The sequence below is a fragment of the Neomonachus schauinslandi genome, chromosome X, assembly GCF_002201575.2.
Source record: "Neomonachus schauinslandi chromosome X, ASM220157v2, whole genome shotgun sequence".
Lineage (NCBI taxonomy): Eukaryota > Metazoa > Chordata > Mammalia > Carnivora > Phocidae > Neomonachus > Neomonachus schauinslandi.
In genome coordinates this window covers 95,066,552-95,084,137 of record NC_058419.1, presented here as the reverse complement: position 1 = coordinate 95,084,137, position 17,586 = coordinate 95,066,552, and the positions used below count along the sequence as shown (strand labels likewise).

At 36.2% G+C, this 17,586-nt stretch overlaps 1 protein-coding gene across 1 annotated transcript in view; it reads left to right on the top strand.

Annotated features, from left to right (window-relative positions):
- CFAP47 (cilia and flagella associated protein 47) overlaps nucleotides 1–17,586 on the top strand; it is a 506,331-nt gene that overhangs the window by 428,588 nt on the left and 60,157 nt on the right. The window contains exons 59-61 of the mRNA XM_021681266.1: nucleotides 9,576–9,735; nucleotides 11,127–11,221; nucleotides 15,051–15,203. Of these exons, the coding sequence (XP_021536941.1) occupies nucleotides 9,576–9,735; nucleotides 11,127–11,221; nucleotides 15,051–15,203 (408 nt within the window). The remainder of the gene's footprint in view (nucleotides 1–9,575; nucleotides 9,736–11,126; nucleotides 11,222–15,050; nucleotides 15,204–17,586) is intronic.

Sequence of the window (17,586 nt, the reverse complement as noted above, 5' to 3'; positions counted from 1 at the left end):
AAACTGGTAGTTTTTTGTAAAAGGAGACATGCAACTACTTACCATCCAACAGTTGCACTCCTGGGAATTTATCCCAGAAAAATGAAAATTTATTTCTACATAAAAATATGTGCATGAATGTTCATGGAATATTTATTCATGATAGCCTAAATCTGCAAACAACCTAGTTGCCCTTCAGTGGGTGAATGAGTAAACAAACTGGTCCATCCGTAACATGAAGTACAGCAACAGAAAGGAATTATCAGTGAAGCACTGATAAGCACAACTTGATCAAATGTCCAGGGACTTATGCTGAGTGAAAAGGCCAATTTCAAAAATTTACTTACAATATGGTGCCATTTATTTAACATTCTTGATGTGACAAATTTATAGAAATGGAGACTAGATTAGTGGTTGTAATGATTCAGGGATGGAGTAGGGGATTGAGTAGGGGTGTCTATAAAAGTTCAACCAGAGGGATCCTTATGATGAAACGTTTCTATATCTTGACTATATCAATATAAATATTCTGAGGGGTTTTTTTTCCTTTTTTAAAAAAGATTTATTTATTTATTTTAGAGAGAGAGAGCTCGAGTGAACATGCATTGGGGAGGGGCAGAGGGAGAGGGAGAAGGAGAAAGAGAATCTCAAGCAGACTCCCCAATAAACGCAACATGGGGCTCGATCCCACAACCCTGAGATCATGACCTGAGCTGAAATCAAGAGTCAGATGCTTAACCAACTGAGCCACCCAGGCACCCCTAAATATTCTTGTTTTTATATTGTCTTATAGTTTTACAGGATGTTACCATGGCAAATAACTGCGTAAAGGGTACATGGGATCTCGCTTTCATTTCTTAAAACTGGATTTTATAATTATTTCAAATTTTTTGTATATGGGTGATATATTATAAAAGAATAATCTAAAGGATAAAGATATACACTGTGTTTGGTATCTATAGTATCTATTGCTTAAAAGATATACTATGCATCATTTATGTTTATATGATTGCTAATAATCAGAGTTAAATGAGCAGAGTTCCTAGCATTAGCATTTATTAAAGACACTGTTTTTTTCCTTATAAGAGATCATTGCTATGTTTCATGTTGATTTTAGTTAACTTATATCGTGTAATTTGACAATCAATAATAAAAATGTTATTTGCAAAAGTAATATGTTTTTGAAAATAAATAATGCTATTTATGAATTGGAGAACATCTTTAAGAGCTCAGTGTTTAGGAGCACATGGTGGCTCAGTCAGTTAAGCATCCAACTTTGATTTTGGCCCAGGTCATGATCTCAGAGTCATGGGATTGATCTCAAGGTCATGGGATTGAGGCCCAGCTCTGCGCTCAGTGTGGAGTCTGCTAGAGATTCTGTCTTCCTTTCCATCTGCCCCTCTTACTGTTCTCTCTCTCAATCTTTCTCTCTGTAAAAATAAAATAAATAAAATCCTTTAAAAAAAGAGCTCAGTGTTTAGTGACATTTACCGTGTGTGCGGCTGCCTAACATAAAGTATGCCCAGGTCTCCAGATAATTGTCATGAATGTTTATTAAATTATGTCTGCAGCTGAGCATGATTTCACATTTTCAATAAAATTTCTCTTCCTATTATGTCAAATGACCAATTTAACACACAAATAAGCAGAGGTTCTAATCACATAGATTTGTAATTACAATTTACATCATACAGCAGGTGGATTTCTTAGTCAGTGAAGCTACTGATTTTATTGTAAAACACAAAGCTACAGCTTTTCTTATACAAAGTTGTCTGGATGCCTGCCTTTTAGAAAAGTCTCTGTAACCTGAAATTTAGACCCACTTATACCACTAGAATACTTTTACACAGAGAGCAGAAATTGAACTTATTAAAATAGTTTATATAATGTCTGGGCTTGTAAAATGGAGCCCAAGGCACAGAGCCTTTTTTTTTTCCATTTTATGCAATTTTCTTAGTTGCAGAAATGCAGGTGAATATTCTAACAGAGAGAAGACTAGTATCTGCTTAGGCATTATAGGCCTTTAAGACAGGGAGAATGGTTGATAGATGTATAGATGAGTAGATGGAGAGAAAGGAAAGTAGAGAAATAAGTAAATTTTAAATGATGAACTTTTGGTGGGACATGATTTTCCTTTAGTAAAATCTGCTTATAGTAAAATTTCCTACAGTGAATAGAAACTTGGTAACTACCACTGACATGCAGCATTTCCTCTTCTTCTCACATCTGACATTCTTCCTATTTCATTGAGAATATAGAGTCAAATCAGAGTCTAATTGTCTGCTTCTTCCATTATACCAACCAGCCTAATTTTATTTTCATCCTTGTGTCTTGCATTCCCTCCCATTATATCAGAAAAGTTCTCTGTGCTCTTGTGGCCATCCCTCTACTCATTCACTGAATCCCATAGCTTCTCAACTACATGGAACTCTCCAGGAGTTTTCCCCTTTTGTCTTCTCTATAATAACTGTTATTGTATTTTTCCTATCAACATACACATGCTATAATAATAGCTCCTGATGTTAAAAGACATGTCTCTTTTTACCCCTTATCCTTTCCAGCTACAATCCCATTTCTCTGATCCCTCTTTATTGCAAAACATGGTGAAAGGTTTTCTATACTTACTGTCCTCACTTACACCATTATCTTTTGTACCTAAACTAAGCTGGCTGTATGCCCCATCCGTCTACAGATACTCTTTTTAATTTCATCAGTAACCTAACACTGCCAGATGTAATCATCTATATGCAGTCTTCGTCTTGCCCAACTCGACACAGCTGATCTCTCACTGTTTTGGAAACAACTGGCTTCCAGGACTTATTCTTCCTTGATTCTCCTTCTCTCTCTCTAGTAAGTCCTCCTCATTCTCTTTTGCATGTTTCTCCCTTATTCCCATCCCCATAACTTCCTGGACACCCAAGGCTCAGTCTTCTCTTCTCTTCATTTCTAGCCACACTCATTCCCTATGAGCTCTCCTCATTCAGCCACACCTGAGATTCTAAGAACTTCTAAATTGATAGGCCCAGCTTCAACCTCTCCTTAAATCCAGTTCACATAGCCACTTGCTATCTCCATAGTCCCCGCCATGGATGTCTACAAGGCTTCTCAAACTTCCTTAGGTGCTCTGTGCAAATGACACCTTATCAGAGAAGCCTTCCTGGACCGCCCTATATTAACATCCACATGACTCTCTAACCCTTTATTGTTTTATTTACACCATACATACAAATACATTTTTTTATTGTTTGACTCCTGCTCTCACCCCCTAACGCATTCTGGAATGCATGACTCAGAAAAGCAGGGGATACATTTTTTTCACTGTTTTATCCCCAGTGCTTATTATAGTGCGTGGCACGTAGCACTTTCTGAAAATGAATAAGTGAAAGTATAAAACAGTGTGGAATTAGTGTTACACTGTACAAAATGGTATTATGTGGATGGAACTGGAGTAGTATTTTTGCCATAGCAAAACCTTGATATGTATATTGATATGTATATTATATTAGCTTTTTCATAAGAGGAAAATCTCACTTAGAAATTGAAATAATTTTCTCAGTGCTAGCAAATAACAGAGCAAAGATTTAAACTTCCAAAGCTCATGCTCTACACTATATCATAGAGTATACCTGTAAGTAAAGAGAGAGGTCTTACACGCACGTACATACACATGTGTGTTTATGCGTGCACGTGCACACACACACTACTTAGTATGGTACAGGGGCAAGGAGGACATGGTAATTGATCAACAAAGTATATTAGTTGTAGTACTAAACATTATTTTATCTTAGAATTTTCTGTGGGTGATCTTAACTAAAATTAAAATTAGCTGCTTTCCAAGAAAATGTTCAATTCCCTGAAATTAATTTTTTCAATCTTATTTATCTTTTCTATTTATGAGGAAAAATGTTATCATAGGGTATTAGAGCTGGAAGGAACATTAAGATATTCTATTCCAAACACTCAGGTAAAGCTCAAAACCCTTCTTTCATCACTGTCGGGGCTTATGCAGCATGTATTTGATGGCTTTTAATCATAGAAAACTCTCTCCTTCACTGTGCATCTGGTCAGGAGGCTCTAATAGTGGATTTTTCACTCATTTTGAGCCAGCAATGAAGTGTTTACATTAAAATTAATATTTTCTACACTTGATCTTAGCCAAAAGGCTTTAAGCATTTCTTTGTTTTTATTTTTGCTGATGAATTCTTAGACTTAAAAAGCAAACACAAAACTTTAACTTACAGGTGCTTAGTTCATGGTGTAAAACTTACCTTAGCAATCATATTTGTGTTGAATAACTCCAAAATCTACTTTTAAAACTATATGTCCCAAATAGCATATTTTTCTGAAAAGCATGGATTTGTATCTTTTCCCCAATTATCTGTTTTAGTAAATCTGATCTTCAACTTAGTGCTTACTTTTTCTACACTAGTCCCTTTGATGGTATCTTCTTTGGATAAACTTCTTCATTAAATCTCAAGCATTAGCTAGCTCTTCAAAAGATAGAGTAAAGCAGCAACAGTCACTAATCCTTAACAAAGAGAACACAATCCCTGAAATGTCCTTTTTGCTATTCATTAGATGGCCCCATTCAGTCGACAAGATACAAGTAGCAAGGGAAGAATGCTTCATCCCTAGCTTTTCCGTGATCATAGCAGCCAAATAGCAATCAGAGTCAAGTTTCTTTATCTGCCCTATGTTTTTTCTTTTTTAAAGAAGTCTCTTTTTTTTAAGATTTTATTTATTTATTTGAGAGAGAGAGACAGAGATAGTGAGAAAGAGCACAGGCAGGGAGAAGAGTGAGAAGCAGGCTCCCCGCTGAGTAGGGAGCCCAGCGCAGGGCTCGATCCCAGGACCCTGGGATCATGACCTGAGCCGAAGGCAGATGCTTAACCAACTGAGCCACCCAGGCGCCCCTGCCCTATGTTTTGAGAGTCTGGAATTAGAACTTCTGTAAGCAAACTCAATGGCATCCCATACTTCAGCCTCTAACATAAGAAAAGATAATTTCATGGATTAGTTTGCTAGGGCTGCAATAACTAAATACTAGACTGGGTATTAAAACTGGCTTAAACAAAATAAATTTATTTTCTCAACAGTTCTGCAAGCTAGAAGTCCAAGATCAAGGAATTGAGGGGTTTGGTTTCTTCCGAGGTGTCTCTCCTTGGCTTGTAGATGGTTGCCTTCTCATTGTGTCCTCACATGGTCTTTCCTTTGGGGTATGCATATTCCTGGTATATGTCTGTGAATCTGAATTTCCTCTTTTTATAAGGACACCAGTAATATTGGACCAGGGCCCACCCTAACATTCTTATTTTAACTTAACCGCCTCTGTAAATGCCCTAACTCCAAATATAGTCGCATTCTGAGATACAGGAAATCAGGGCTTCATCATATCAATGGCGGCCAGGGAGCAGTGGCACACATAATTCAGCCCATAGCATCTCCACAGGAACCAATGAAAGGACTCTTCTCCAAACTACCATGTTAACAATTCTGTTCCATTTTTTTTGTCATAATTTAAAGATTTTTGAAATCAGTTTTTGAAAATACAAAGTATCCAAGTAGAAAGTGAATAGATTTCATGTTTGAAAATGGTTGATGACAAGTCATGTTCATCTTGTACTCTTACTTAAAATTAAAATGTAAAACTTGTGCTCATTTAAAATAAACCACAGTAACCAAAATAATCGCATGACTTAGGGTGCTAATATGTTTCTTAGTATCTCTTTGATTACCTGACATGGGCCATTCCTATTACCATGCTAAATATTAGAAATTATGCTGTGGGAAACAGTAATGTCATACCACTAAAGTGATTAAAAATGAACCTCCCAGGATGAAATACTTTCATTACTAAAATGAGGATTATGCTCATTTTACTCTCTTGAGAAGATTTTCTTCTAAGAAGGCAGGAAACCTCATAGCCATTAAAGCATTGTACAGTTTCTGTATTTCAAATGAGAGATTAGTGCATAAATATTTCTAACACCTTTAATCAAAAGAGCAATCAAAATAGCAGTTTTAAAATATACTGAATAAAATTTGAATGCTAAGTGCAACAAGGCCATAGGAGATTTCAAAGGCAAAACAGTAATATCACACTTTGTTATGTTTCTCAGATACTAAGCATAAAGTATTACCAGGGTTTTGAAAATTCTATAAATAATGTATACCTCTCATAAAATATATAATTCCATAAAATTAATTATATAAAACAAAATGTGCATATTCCCCCCAGATGCTTATTAGGGTTTTGAACTTAAAGAATGATAACTGTAATAGAAAAAAGTAAATATATATGTGGTTAGTTTGTGTGGTTACCATATGGAAATGGGATAAAACAGAAAGAGAGAAGCTCAGAAAATGTTTTGAGTTTAGAATATGTTTATCAACCTAACGAGTATAATAATCATCGTACTAGCTGGATTACCTTGTCAGAAGATAGAAAAAAACTGATGTGGTTTCTCTCAGCTTCCTGCTAAATATGTATGAAGATGCTGAAATAAGCCTCTAGCAAGACTGAAAATTAAAACTGGCCGCAAAGCTATTCCAAGAACCTAGAAGCACCTAATACAATGCCCAGATGAGAAATCTAAGATAAAGTCCATATGCTTGCTTTTGGATAGATCGTGAATAGATAAAAATGTCAGTTATCCCAAAAGTATAAATGTAGGGTGATTCCATTAGATGTACTGTTTGCCACCCCATCCATTTCCTGGAGCTAACTGTTCATTCCAAATGTAGGAAAATTCTTTTAAAAAATGAGCTGGAGGAAGAGGCAGTTAGTCCCCCTAGACAATAAAGCATCTGTGATTATAGCAATGTGGCATGTACAAATGAAGAGAAAGAAAGACTGAAGAAATCTAGGGAATCCAGAAAAAGAGTAAAATATATATGGACATGCCATGAGGGTAGCATTTCAAGTCAGTGAAATTTTTAAATAAGTGGTTTTGTATTATTAGTCCCATATAGAAAATCAGTAACATTGGATACATTCTTCTTCATTTCATATGTATGGATAAATTACAAATGGATCAAATAACTATAAAAATGAAAGCATATAGGTATTAGAAGAAAACATGGGTAGATTTTTTTGTAAGGTAGAAGTGAGGACAGCTTTCCTGTCTCTACTCAGAGTGTGGCACAGGATAATGGGAAAACCACAGAAAATAAAACTCAGTTGTGAGACACAAAATGAACTTGATAAATTCTCAAAGTTCTTTTCAATGTTACATTTCAGTGATCTCATGGAAGTTAATAATAGCACAGTGATTCTTACTATTCAAACATATAATAACAGTGAAGGAGACTTAGGATCACTTCAGCAGGAAACTATTTCTACTTGTAGACCCGGTAAAACGTTACAGCCACAAATAGGCTACTGGATTGTTAACTAAATGGGCTTATTTATCATAGCATTGTCTTTCCATACTTTCAATTCAAACATTATAAGAAAGCATGATGTTGGCAATGAATTACCCTTTTGTATCTTTGTCTTGGCTCCTTATACCATCTAAATGTCTAGGTTTTATTTTTAGTCATACTAAAATCTATTTTTAGTGATAACATAGAATTTTGTAAGGGTAAATGATCATTTCTAAACTTGATTTCCTTGGGGATGCATGGATGATTTATTCTGACTCAGCTCTTGCTCTTTTTATTCCTATTCCAACTCTTTATCTTATCCTCTTGCTACTTTTATCCATTTGAATGCAGTGATTCATTAAGCCTCTAGAGTTCATGAAGACAAAGTTGAAGATGGCAGACATTGTTTAGATATCTTAGTAAGCAACACAGTCTTTCACTGGGACTTTGGCAAGTTTTCTAACCAAATTGTCTCACTTTTTCCACCTCTAAATGAGAAACATAGTATAGCGTGTAATTTGCAGTGATTTTCTGAGAATGAAGTGAGGTATTGTGTGAAAAATACTTAGCACAGAGCCTGGGATATAGCAAGTACTCAATAAATATTAAGTAGTAATCATATTAATTATTAACTATTATTAACTATGCTATGAGACAGAACATTTTCATTTCCTGGAGTAAAATTTAAAATTTAAAATTTATAAGAATTTTGAGACGGGATATTTTGCAGAGGGGCCATTTTCTGATTCTTTTCTTGATGTTCTTAATAGTTTAGTACAGTGTTCTTAGCTGAGACAAAATGGCTTTGAAAATCATTGACTTTATAACAAAGAATTTTAATAACCAGAATATAGTTAATAATCTTTTCTTACAAAGAAATAATGTTCGTAAGGGAGATGAACCATGAGAGACTATGGACTCTGAGAAACAAACTGAAGGTTTTAGAGGGGAGGGGGGTGGGGGGATGGGTTAGCCCAGTGATGAGTATTAAAGAGGGCACGTATTGAATGGAGCACTGGGTGTTATACGCAAACAATGAATCATGGAACACTACATCAAAAATTAATGATGTAACGTATGGTGATTAACTCTTTGTTACTCTTCAAAATAAAGGAAGACATCCATCCCTCCAAAATCCTCACTGCTTTAAATAGCCAGAAGCTCACCATGCTTCCAACCTCTCAATACTTGTCCAATAGGTAGAACACATTGTTTTTCAAAGGGTGGCCACATGACCATGTGCTTCCGGAATGCATAAGGAGCTACTTAAACGTGCAGCTTTTGGGCCCCAGCCCAGACTGAATAAGTCAGAATCTATAGGTGGAGCTTAGCAGGCTCCTGTCTAACAAGTTTTCCAGGTGGTTCTTATGTAAAGGTTGAAAAATTTGAATTTTATTAGAACAAAAGAAAATGCTGTCAGTATTTCTGTCTTCTGGTTTTTACAACCTGGAGTGGATCCCCCTTTCTGTCACACATAAGCTTTGGCTTCCCTCGTGGATCAGTTAAATAAATGAACAGTTTACTGGTAACAATTTTGGTACTCCAAGCAGAAACATGGAGCTGTTATGGTCTAGGGGGAAAAAAAAAAAAACACAAAGTATTAAAAGGGTCAAAAATTGCTGTACTTTGGCTTTTGCAAAATGTAGTCTAAGTAATGTATGGTGAGTAACATAACATAATAAAAATGTAGTCTAAGACTTGGGGGGCACCTGGGTGGCTCAGTTGTTTAAGCATCTGCCTTCCATTGTGGCCTGGGGTTCCCTCCTCAGTGGGGAGTCTGTTTTCCCTCTCCCTCTGCCCCTCCCCCATCTCATTCGTGTGCGCGCGCACACACACGCACATGCACTCTCTCTCTCTCTCTCTCTCTCTCTCAAATAAATAAATAAAATCTTGTAGTAAGACTTGGAAAGACTCATGGGTTTCATGGTTCTTTTATCACTCTGGGAAACCCAAGCCATCACTTTCAACATTTCCTCATCCCTTCCAGCCTCATCAGGAGAAGCTTCTTGCCTCAGGATAAAATGTGTTTTTTAATAGGGTTAATGGCATTTGAGGAAAATTAGTGAAGCCAGTGAAGTGCGCTTATAATTTAGCAGAAAGCATTTTCTTGCTCAGACGTGATGTTGAAAAACTGATAGGCAATTAAGGGGATTAGGAGATTATTTTCGGCTGTTAAAATTATATTCTGAAAATGTTTACCACATTTAAAATTATTTTTGTGTTTTTTACAGGAATCACATTGCCTCCTAAAGGGAATATAGATATCCCAGTGTTATTTATGCCCCACATTATGAAATTACACAGAACAATGGTCATTGTTCAAATGATGAGGGCGAATAGAGAAAGTTGGCCTATTGACAATTTTGATGAATTGAGCACAGAGATGAAAAGGTAACTTTTCAATAAAGACATTGAAGGAAAATGATTTTATTTTGACTGGCGCTGACGTGATCACTCTTTTCTATGTTATGCAATGTAAAGTTCATGGTTTTATATTCTCTGAAGTGTTGAAATTTATATGTTCGCAAGAGGAAAATACATTTGTTATATGGGTATAGTATATATCATTTGACGTTCAGAGGGATTTGAAGTTCAGAGTGATGAACAAGTCAACCTTAAGTATCATGTCAATGAATCAGAATCAGAGACACGCAAGGGGACGACTCTTTTTGACTGGGAAAATAGTTATTGCTGAGACAACAAATAATAAATCTCTAGAGAACAACCTGAAGCAGCTTGTCTTGGCAGAGTATGGGACTGGTGATGCTGGCATTCACCAAGTGATGGCCCTGTGCCAGGTGGGTATGACACCCCAAGGAAATGCCGCCATGACTACCACCGTTACCTGTGTTGCTACCAGGATGAAGAGTGCTTCACGGAAATTTAAGCAAACTCCAATAATGATACAAAATGTGTATGTCTTCTCTGCTTTTATAGTTTCGTTAAGTATTTCTTCACATTTAAAACAATTCTTTTCTGTGAGCCCATTAGTGTCCATTCTGCCACGATGTTCACCCTTCTAACAGTCAAGACTGCCTATGTATTTGTGGGTCCCGGTGTGAAATGAAAATGAGGGGGCCCTCACTTAAAAATGGTTGAGAATTTCCAGACAGTTAGAGTGGTGTACTAAACAAGCATGGAACAATTCTAGGTATGGAGTCCTTGTGCTGTTTGTTGTGCAAGTCATGTGCTCGTGAAGCTGGTCCTGCCTGCTCTGTCTTATGTTTCATTTTTAACAAGGAAAGCCCATTTTCAACAATGACCAGACCATTCTGTACTATTGCTGTTGTCTTGATGGTGTATGATGGACTTAGAATATTTTGACAAATGCCCTCTTTCTTTTAAGAGATAACCCCCAAAAGTAAATTCTTTGTCACTTTCTTTGTCACTGTACTTAATGGCATTTTTTGTGTTTTGTCTTTGGCCTGTCCAATTTAGAATATAACCCGTAGGAACTATATTGCCTCTGATTAATCACATTTTAGTCTCATCAATAAATACCAATACCGACTTTTAAAAGCAGGGGGAAAGTTCTTCGTTTTTAACTTACATCTCACGATCCTTGTGGTACATTTTTCTTTGTGATAATTTCCCAGGGTTTGCTTTGAAATGTTCATAACATTTGCAGAAAGTGTTTTGTATTTCATAGTTTCTCTCTGCCAAAGTTTAAATTCATGAGCTTTGCTAAAATACCATTAAGTTAATAATGAATATTCTCTTTTATGCCAATACTGAAAGTGTTCTTGTTTTTGTTCACTCTTCCTTATTTAATTTCTCATTAGAACTCTGGGAATAGAAAGTGGAGCAATCCAAGCAATACACTGGATATACCCTATTCTTGGACTTCCACAGGCACTACATCCTAAATTCCCTCAAGGTACGTATATTTTAGAGTCAGAGAACACCAAGATTCTAAATGATCTTACAGGCTCCTTTAATCCCATCTTTTCTTGTACAAGCAAGAGAACCAAGGTCCAGAGAAAGTAAGTCGTGAAGTGAACAGCCCTACTGGTAGGAGTGCCAGCACTGAATCTGGTCTCCTAATCGTAAGTCCAATGATCTTTCCACCAAACCACACCATTTCCTGTTGTTCTTCCTGTTGGTGAAACCTCAGAATCAGCTAAGATAGAAATAACATTAACTTCAGGCCCCTTTATTCTGCATTCTGTGGGGCACTTGGAGCCCTGCTCTAGGTCTTTAAGATTCCCAGGTACTTTGGTGCTTGGGTCACACTTATTTCCCAGATTCCAGCTTCTGTGTAACTCTAAGTCTCATCCAAGAACTATCCTATGGGGATACCCATCCCTGTATTCTCTGTTGTCCCAGACACTAAACTTGTATGATGACATCCAAAAACCAGTCAGAACATACTGAAGTTTTCAAGGAAGTTCACTTCCCTACCAGACACACGACATAAAATCCCTACTCTTAAAATGCCTTTCTTTTTCTCAGCGACCCCTCTTTTTCTTTCCCCTGCTCCAAACTTCTCTCAAGTTTCTGTGTGTTCTCCTTCCTCAATACTCTTCTCACTTCTTCTGCATTCCTTGATTTTCCCATTTTCTTCCCAGAGTAAGCCTCAGAAATGCAATTCCTCTTGGATATCCATAGAGCCACCTCTTACCAGGCCTTACGCATAGTTCTTCATAACTAAGGCACGCTGAATTGCTCAGCCCTGCAAAGAGATACCTCTTTTGGAGCCCCTCTCTTGAGCAATACGGATGACCTGAGAGAAGTCTTGAAATTTTGAATTTTTCTTCTCCTTCCAGTACCGATCTTTGGTAGTGAAACAGAGTTAGTCCTGTACTGCCATATATTATGTCACCACACTTCAGAAGAAGAGAAAATAGTAAGTTTTGCTCATGGATAACAGCATTTCCCCAGATACACTGAAGGCCAAGGTTACATATTGCCTTATGTCGTTTAATTTTAAAATCCACATATCTAGCAGTACCTTTGACAGTAAATGTCATTTGTCTTACTTGAAGTATTTTTGCTCTTAAGTTAAAAAATTATCAACACATAAATGTTTCAGATATACTAAATTATCCTCTGAGTGCTTCACAAACATGCCAAAATGTTTCTTTTATTTCTTCCTGGAAGATAATTGTTTGTATACTTTCCATGGAGCCGAACGGTTCAAAATTTATAATACACTCATCTGATCAAAGTGATGTAATAAACCCTAGACATTACTCTGTTGAAATACTAACAGCAACATTGCTCATGTTGACTGCAGACACAGTTTTGTTTTTCCCAGATTAAAGATTTAAAGCAGATATTTTTCAGTCTGAAACAAAGCCTATGAAAACATAAAACGTAAATTTCTTGCACCGTTCTCGTCAAAGAAAGTTAAACGTGCTGCAGAAACAAAAAGGCATTTTCCATCAAGTCACTTCTCTTGGTAATTATTCAATTTTTAAATTAAGTGTGAGTTCTATAAATAGCCTGTGTTGCTTTAGCACAACCCAGTAGTAACATCAGTGTTCTGAAACAGATTGTGTACTAGTTATTAAATCATTTTTGCAGAAGTCTAAAGCCTATTCTTGTAATTATTTTCTTCATCTACAAATGCCCTCGAGAAAAAAATGAGTACAATTATATAAATACATATTGCTTACTTTCTGTACAGTCCATCCTTCATTCTTATGAACACATCAGACAGAACCTATTGCTTTCCCTGCTCAGCTGCATCACCTTCAATGCTTACTGTTTCTTTTCTGTTTTTCTGTGTCTATCGCTCAGGTTATTCTTAAACCCGGGGTACTTGTCGTTGTGTGAGCCACCTTTTCTTTGTGTGTATTCCTATTTGCTCCTATCCGTTGGGGCAGATAATTGGAAAAGGACTCTACTACTGTCACGGTGTGAAGACAATGGAATGCGAATCCATTGTGATTGAGTAATCCGTACGTTGCCAGGGCACTAATTTCCGAAGGACTTAGAGGACAAGACTAGTGACATGATACTAATTGTAACTTTGATCACACTAATTTCCAATTTAATGCTTTAAGGCTGAAGCTAATTAAAGCCAGAGAAGCCTGTACATTTTCCTCAATCATTTCAACCCTCTTCATTTACATCTTGTATTTCACTACTTATTCTAAGTTCAAAATGTTCAATATCAACCTGTATGTTTTAGAATTAAAAATAAATTTATGTTAGATATTTATAAATATGGTGTGTAATGTGAAAAAACATAAATCTGAGGACATTATCCAGTTGTGTAGTTTAGATGAATATGTTATTATTGATGCCACAACAGTATCGTGTAATACATTTTAAAAGATTTTTTATATTATGATTCCCTTTTATCCCCTATATTAAATTTATGTTTTATGTGCATCTGAATTGATAAAAATATAGCATCTAATATATATATATATACTTTTTTAAAGATTTATTTATTTATTATTATTTTTAGAGGGGAGGAGGGGCAGAGGGAGGAGAGAGAGAATCTCAAGCAGACTCCTTGCTGAGTGTGGAGCCTGATATGGGTCTTCAATCTCACGACCCTGAGATCATGACCTGAGCCAAAATCGAGAGTCAGACGCTTAACCAACTGAGCCATCCAGGGGCCCCAAGCAAATACATTATTTTTGAGAAGTAATATATTTATTTGTGTGGCCTCTAGTATACTTGGCCGCATGATATTATAGAGCTAATGCCAAAGGAATTCATTAATACTCCTTTGTGTAATTAGTAGTTGTATATAGACACAATATTTTGGTTTCTCACAAGATCACTGACAACTTCTTCTGTACTTGATATAAGAAAACATTGAAATTTTATATATATATATATATATATATATATATATATATATATATAATGATTCAGGGGTGCCTGGGTGGCTCAGTCAATTGAGCATCCAATTCTTGGTTTCGGCTCATGACATGATTGTGGGATCGAGCCCTGCATCGAGCTCCAGTCCTGCATCGGCTCCCCACTCAGCAGGGAGTCTGCTTGAAGATTCTCTCCCTCTGCCCCTCTCCCGACTTGTGCTTTCTCTCTCCCTTTTTCTCTCTCTCTCAAATAAATAAATAAATCTTTAAAAATATATATAAAGTTTTAATGCTGTATATTAAATTAATATTATCATTACGTTTTAACATTAATTTTAAATAATTCATTACAATTTTATTTTTAACCGTTAGTGTATTTTGTAAATTTAAAAACAGTTTACAAAAGAAAATCAAAATATTTTACTGAAATAATTTAAATATGAATTTTAAGGTGCATGTGAATAAAGAATAAGAAATATTTTTGAAGTGTTATTACAAAATAAATGCTACAGAACTTATTTTTTTAAATTATTTGAAGGTATTTGCTGTAGTATTACTATGTAGGTAGAGTTTGGTATTTGCCACAATGAACATATAGATAGCTGAAAAATTCACGTGTTCCTGACCACCAGGAATTATTGATATGACTAGGTGAGTTCCTGAATCAAATTTTACATCCTAATATAATCTTCTGTAATCTAGTATATATCTTCCAGGTTAATCTCTGTCGTGCTATTTTTACATATTATTTAATATTCTTATTTGTTTCCAAAATGTCATTGTATATAGATATTGCATGAGTGTGTGTGTGTGTGTGTGTGTGTGTGTGTTAATGCCAGACACAATAAGTCAAAGTATGCAAAAGGATATTTTTCATGACATAATTTATTTTCTTCCATCTCAACTGGAAATATTTCTCTCCTGTAGTTGTCATAAAATGTCAGTCCAGGAAGCGGATAGAACAGGAGGTGGAAGTCACGCTGACTGGTGATTTTTTTGGAGAAAATCCTATCTTAGATGCGACAGATTTTGTAGTGATTCCAAAAAAGTCTTCATATGATTCTTATGAAGATATTGATGGTAAGAGAACCACAGTCATGGATATAAAAAATGATAATAAATAAAAATTCAATTTCCTTAAATTGCAGGTTGCTGATTCTTCAGTTACATGAAAATCCACACCCAATATGTTTCAGTAACGATATATCCTTAAAATAGTGCTCAGCAAGTGTTCAGTGATGTTTGTTCTCTTCACATAGGTGGTTATTTCCAAAAGGAAAACAATTATAGTTGTTAATGGATTTATAAGAATAGATTATGATTCTGTCATCAGTGAGAAGAGTGAAAAACTGTAGTAACTCATTACCACGTCCCTTCACTTTTAATCTCTTCCTTTATTCTCTTTTTCTGATTTGAGGAATGATTGAAACCATGTCTTGCAGCTTTAAATTCAGAAACACAACCTTGATTAAATGTTCCTTATTTAAAGAAATTGAAAAATTGCCATAAATTAGATGCAATCCCAAATAAATTTTGTATAATAATCCCTTTGGCATTTAAAGTCTTAAAGAAAACTTTTCAACAAGTTAATATGAAGATCTGGCAAAATCAAATCCCAGTGAGGCAAGGTTTATTTTTCAACTGTCTTCCAGATGAACTGAGGTAGACTGCTCCTATTTCACATTGAAAGGGAAATTTCCTATGGCAGTATTTTATTAAAATCAAGGCGGAGAATCGATGTTTATGTATTATTTAAAAAACAAATTGACCACAAAATTAAGTATGAAATTCCTGCAGAAACAAAAATATCTTCCCTAGTTTTCTCATTCGTATCTATAGTTTTTTTTACTTTGATCTTAGTATTATTATCTTTGTGTCTGATTTAATTATTTCAGTGATAAAAGAATATAAATGAGATATAACTGAAGAGAGAGACCGAATATATGAGTATAGAAAGAGTATACAAAAGGACGCCTGGGTGGCTCAGTCGTTAAGCATCTGCCTTCGGCTCAGGTCATGATCCCAGGGTCCTGGGATCGAGGCCCACATTGGGCTCCCTGCTCAGCGGGAAGCCTGCTTCTCCCTCTCCCACTCCCTCTGCATGTTTCCTCTCTCGCTGTCTCTCTCTCTCTGTCAAATAAATAAAATCTTTAAAAAAAAAGTATATAGGAGTAAAATAGCTTTTAATTTTTTATAATATTGGCTATTTCTATTAAATAAGAAATGCTCATTTTAAACAATTCCAGAAATTTCTGAAGTGATACGGCTAGCCACCCTCAACTCAAGTCAGTCCTACTTGGATGGTTGTTACAACTTAATAAATTTGATATATACCCTCTTGTGCTTCCAGCCATACCTGAGGGGTGGAAACATGCTAGGAATTTAACCAGCTATTTTAACAAGACCAAATAACAATGACAAACAAGAGAGGCTTATTTCTCATTCTTTCTTTTTTTTTTTTTAAGATTTTATTTATTTGAGAGAGAGAAAGAGAGAGTGAGAGCATGAGCAGGAGGAGCAGAAGGAGCAGCAGACTCCCTGCTAAGCTGGGGGCCTGATGCGGGGCTCAATCCCAGGACCCTGGGATCAGGACCTGAGCTGAAGGCAGACGCTTAAACAACTGAGCCACCCAGGCACCCTTCATTTCTCTTTCACATGAAAGCCTGGACTTGTAGGTCCAAGAGTGTGGTGCCTGTGTCCCTTGAGATTATCCAGGGACCCAGGTTCCTTTTCTCTTGTTGCTCCACCATCCCCTGTGTTGTCTTCATCTGCATGTCAATTGAGGAGTCACATCTGCAGTGGAGAGCAAGCTGGTTCCCTTTAAAGCCATGACCTGAAGATGCACGCATCATTTCTACTTGCATCTCATTGGTCAGAACTCAGTCATATGGACACATCTAGATGCAGGTGAGGCTGGGAAATGTAATCTCTTCATCCAGGCCCAGATAAAATTTGGGGACTTTCTATTACTAAAAAAGAAGAAAGGAAAAAATAAATATTGGGAAGACAATGAGCAGTCTCTGCCATATTTTATTTACTCTGGACTGATAAAATCTATCTATGGTCAATCCATCCAAAAGCACTTATTAAAAACTTATTATACATTAAATATTTTTCTCTGGGCCTGGAAACTCATACCCCCCCATATCTCTCCTACCATGAAACTCATGTCCCCACTCTAGGATAGAGTTTGAGTCACTTTCTGGGCAGCATGTCAAATCCCCCACTCTTTATCTTCATTTGTTGAAACTGTATTATGTAAAGCTGGGGAGTATTTTTTTGCCTGCCTTTCTCTGCATGCCTGCTTTTCTCTCTTCTCTGGCCCACTTTCTCTGCCTACTCATCAACTTATACACATGGCTCAGTCATGATCAGTCAACCCTCTTTCACTTTCCTGGACACCCCTTGGTGTCTTCCAAAATAGATCATTCAAACTAGGGTTTTGTTTTTGCAAACAAGTGGT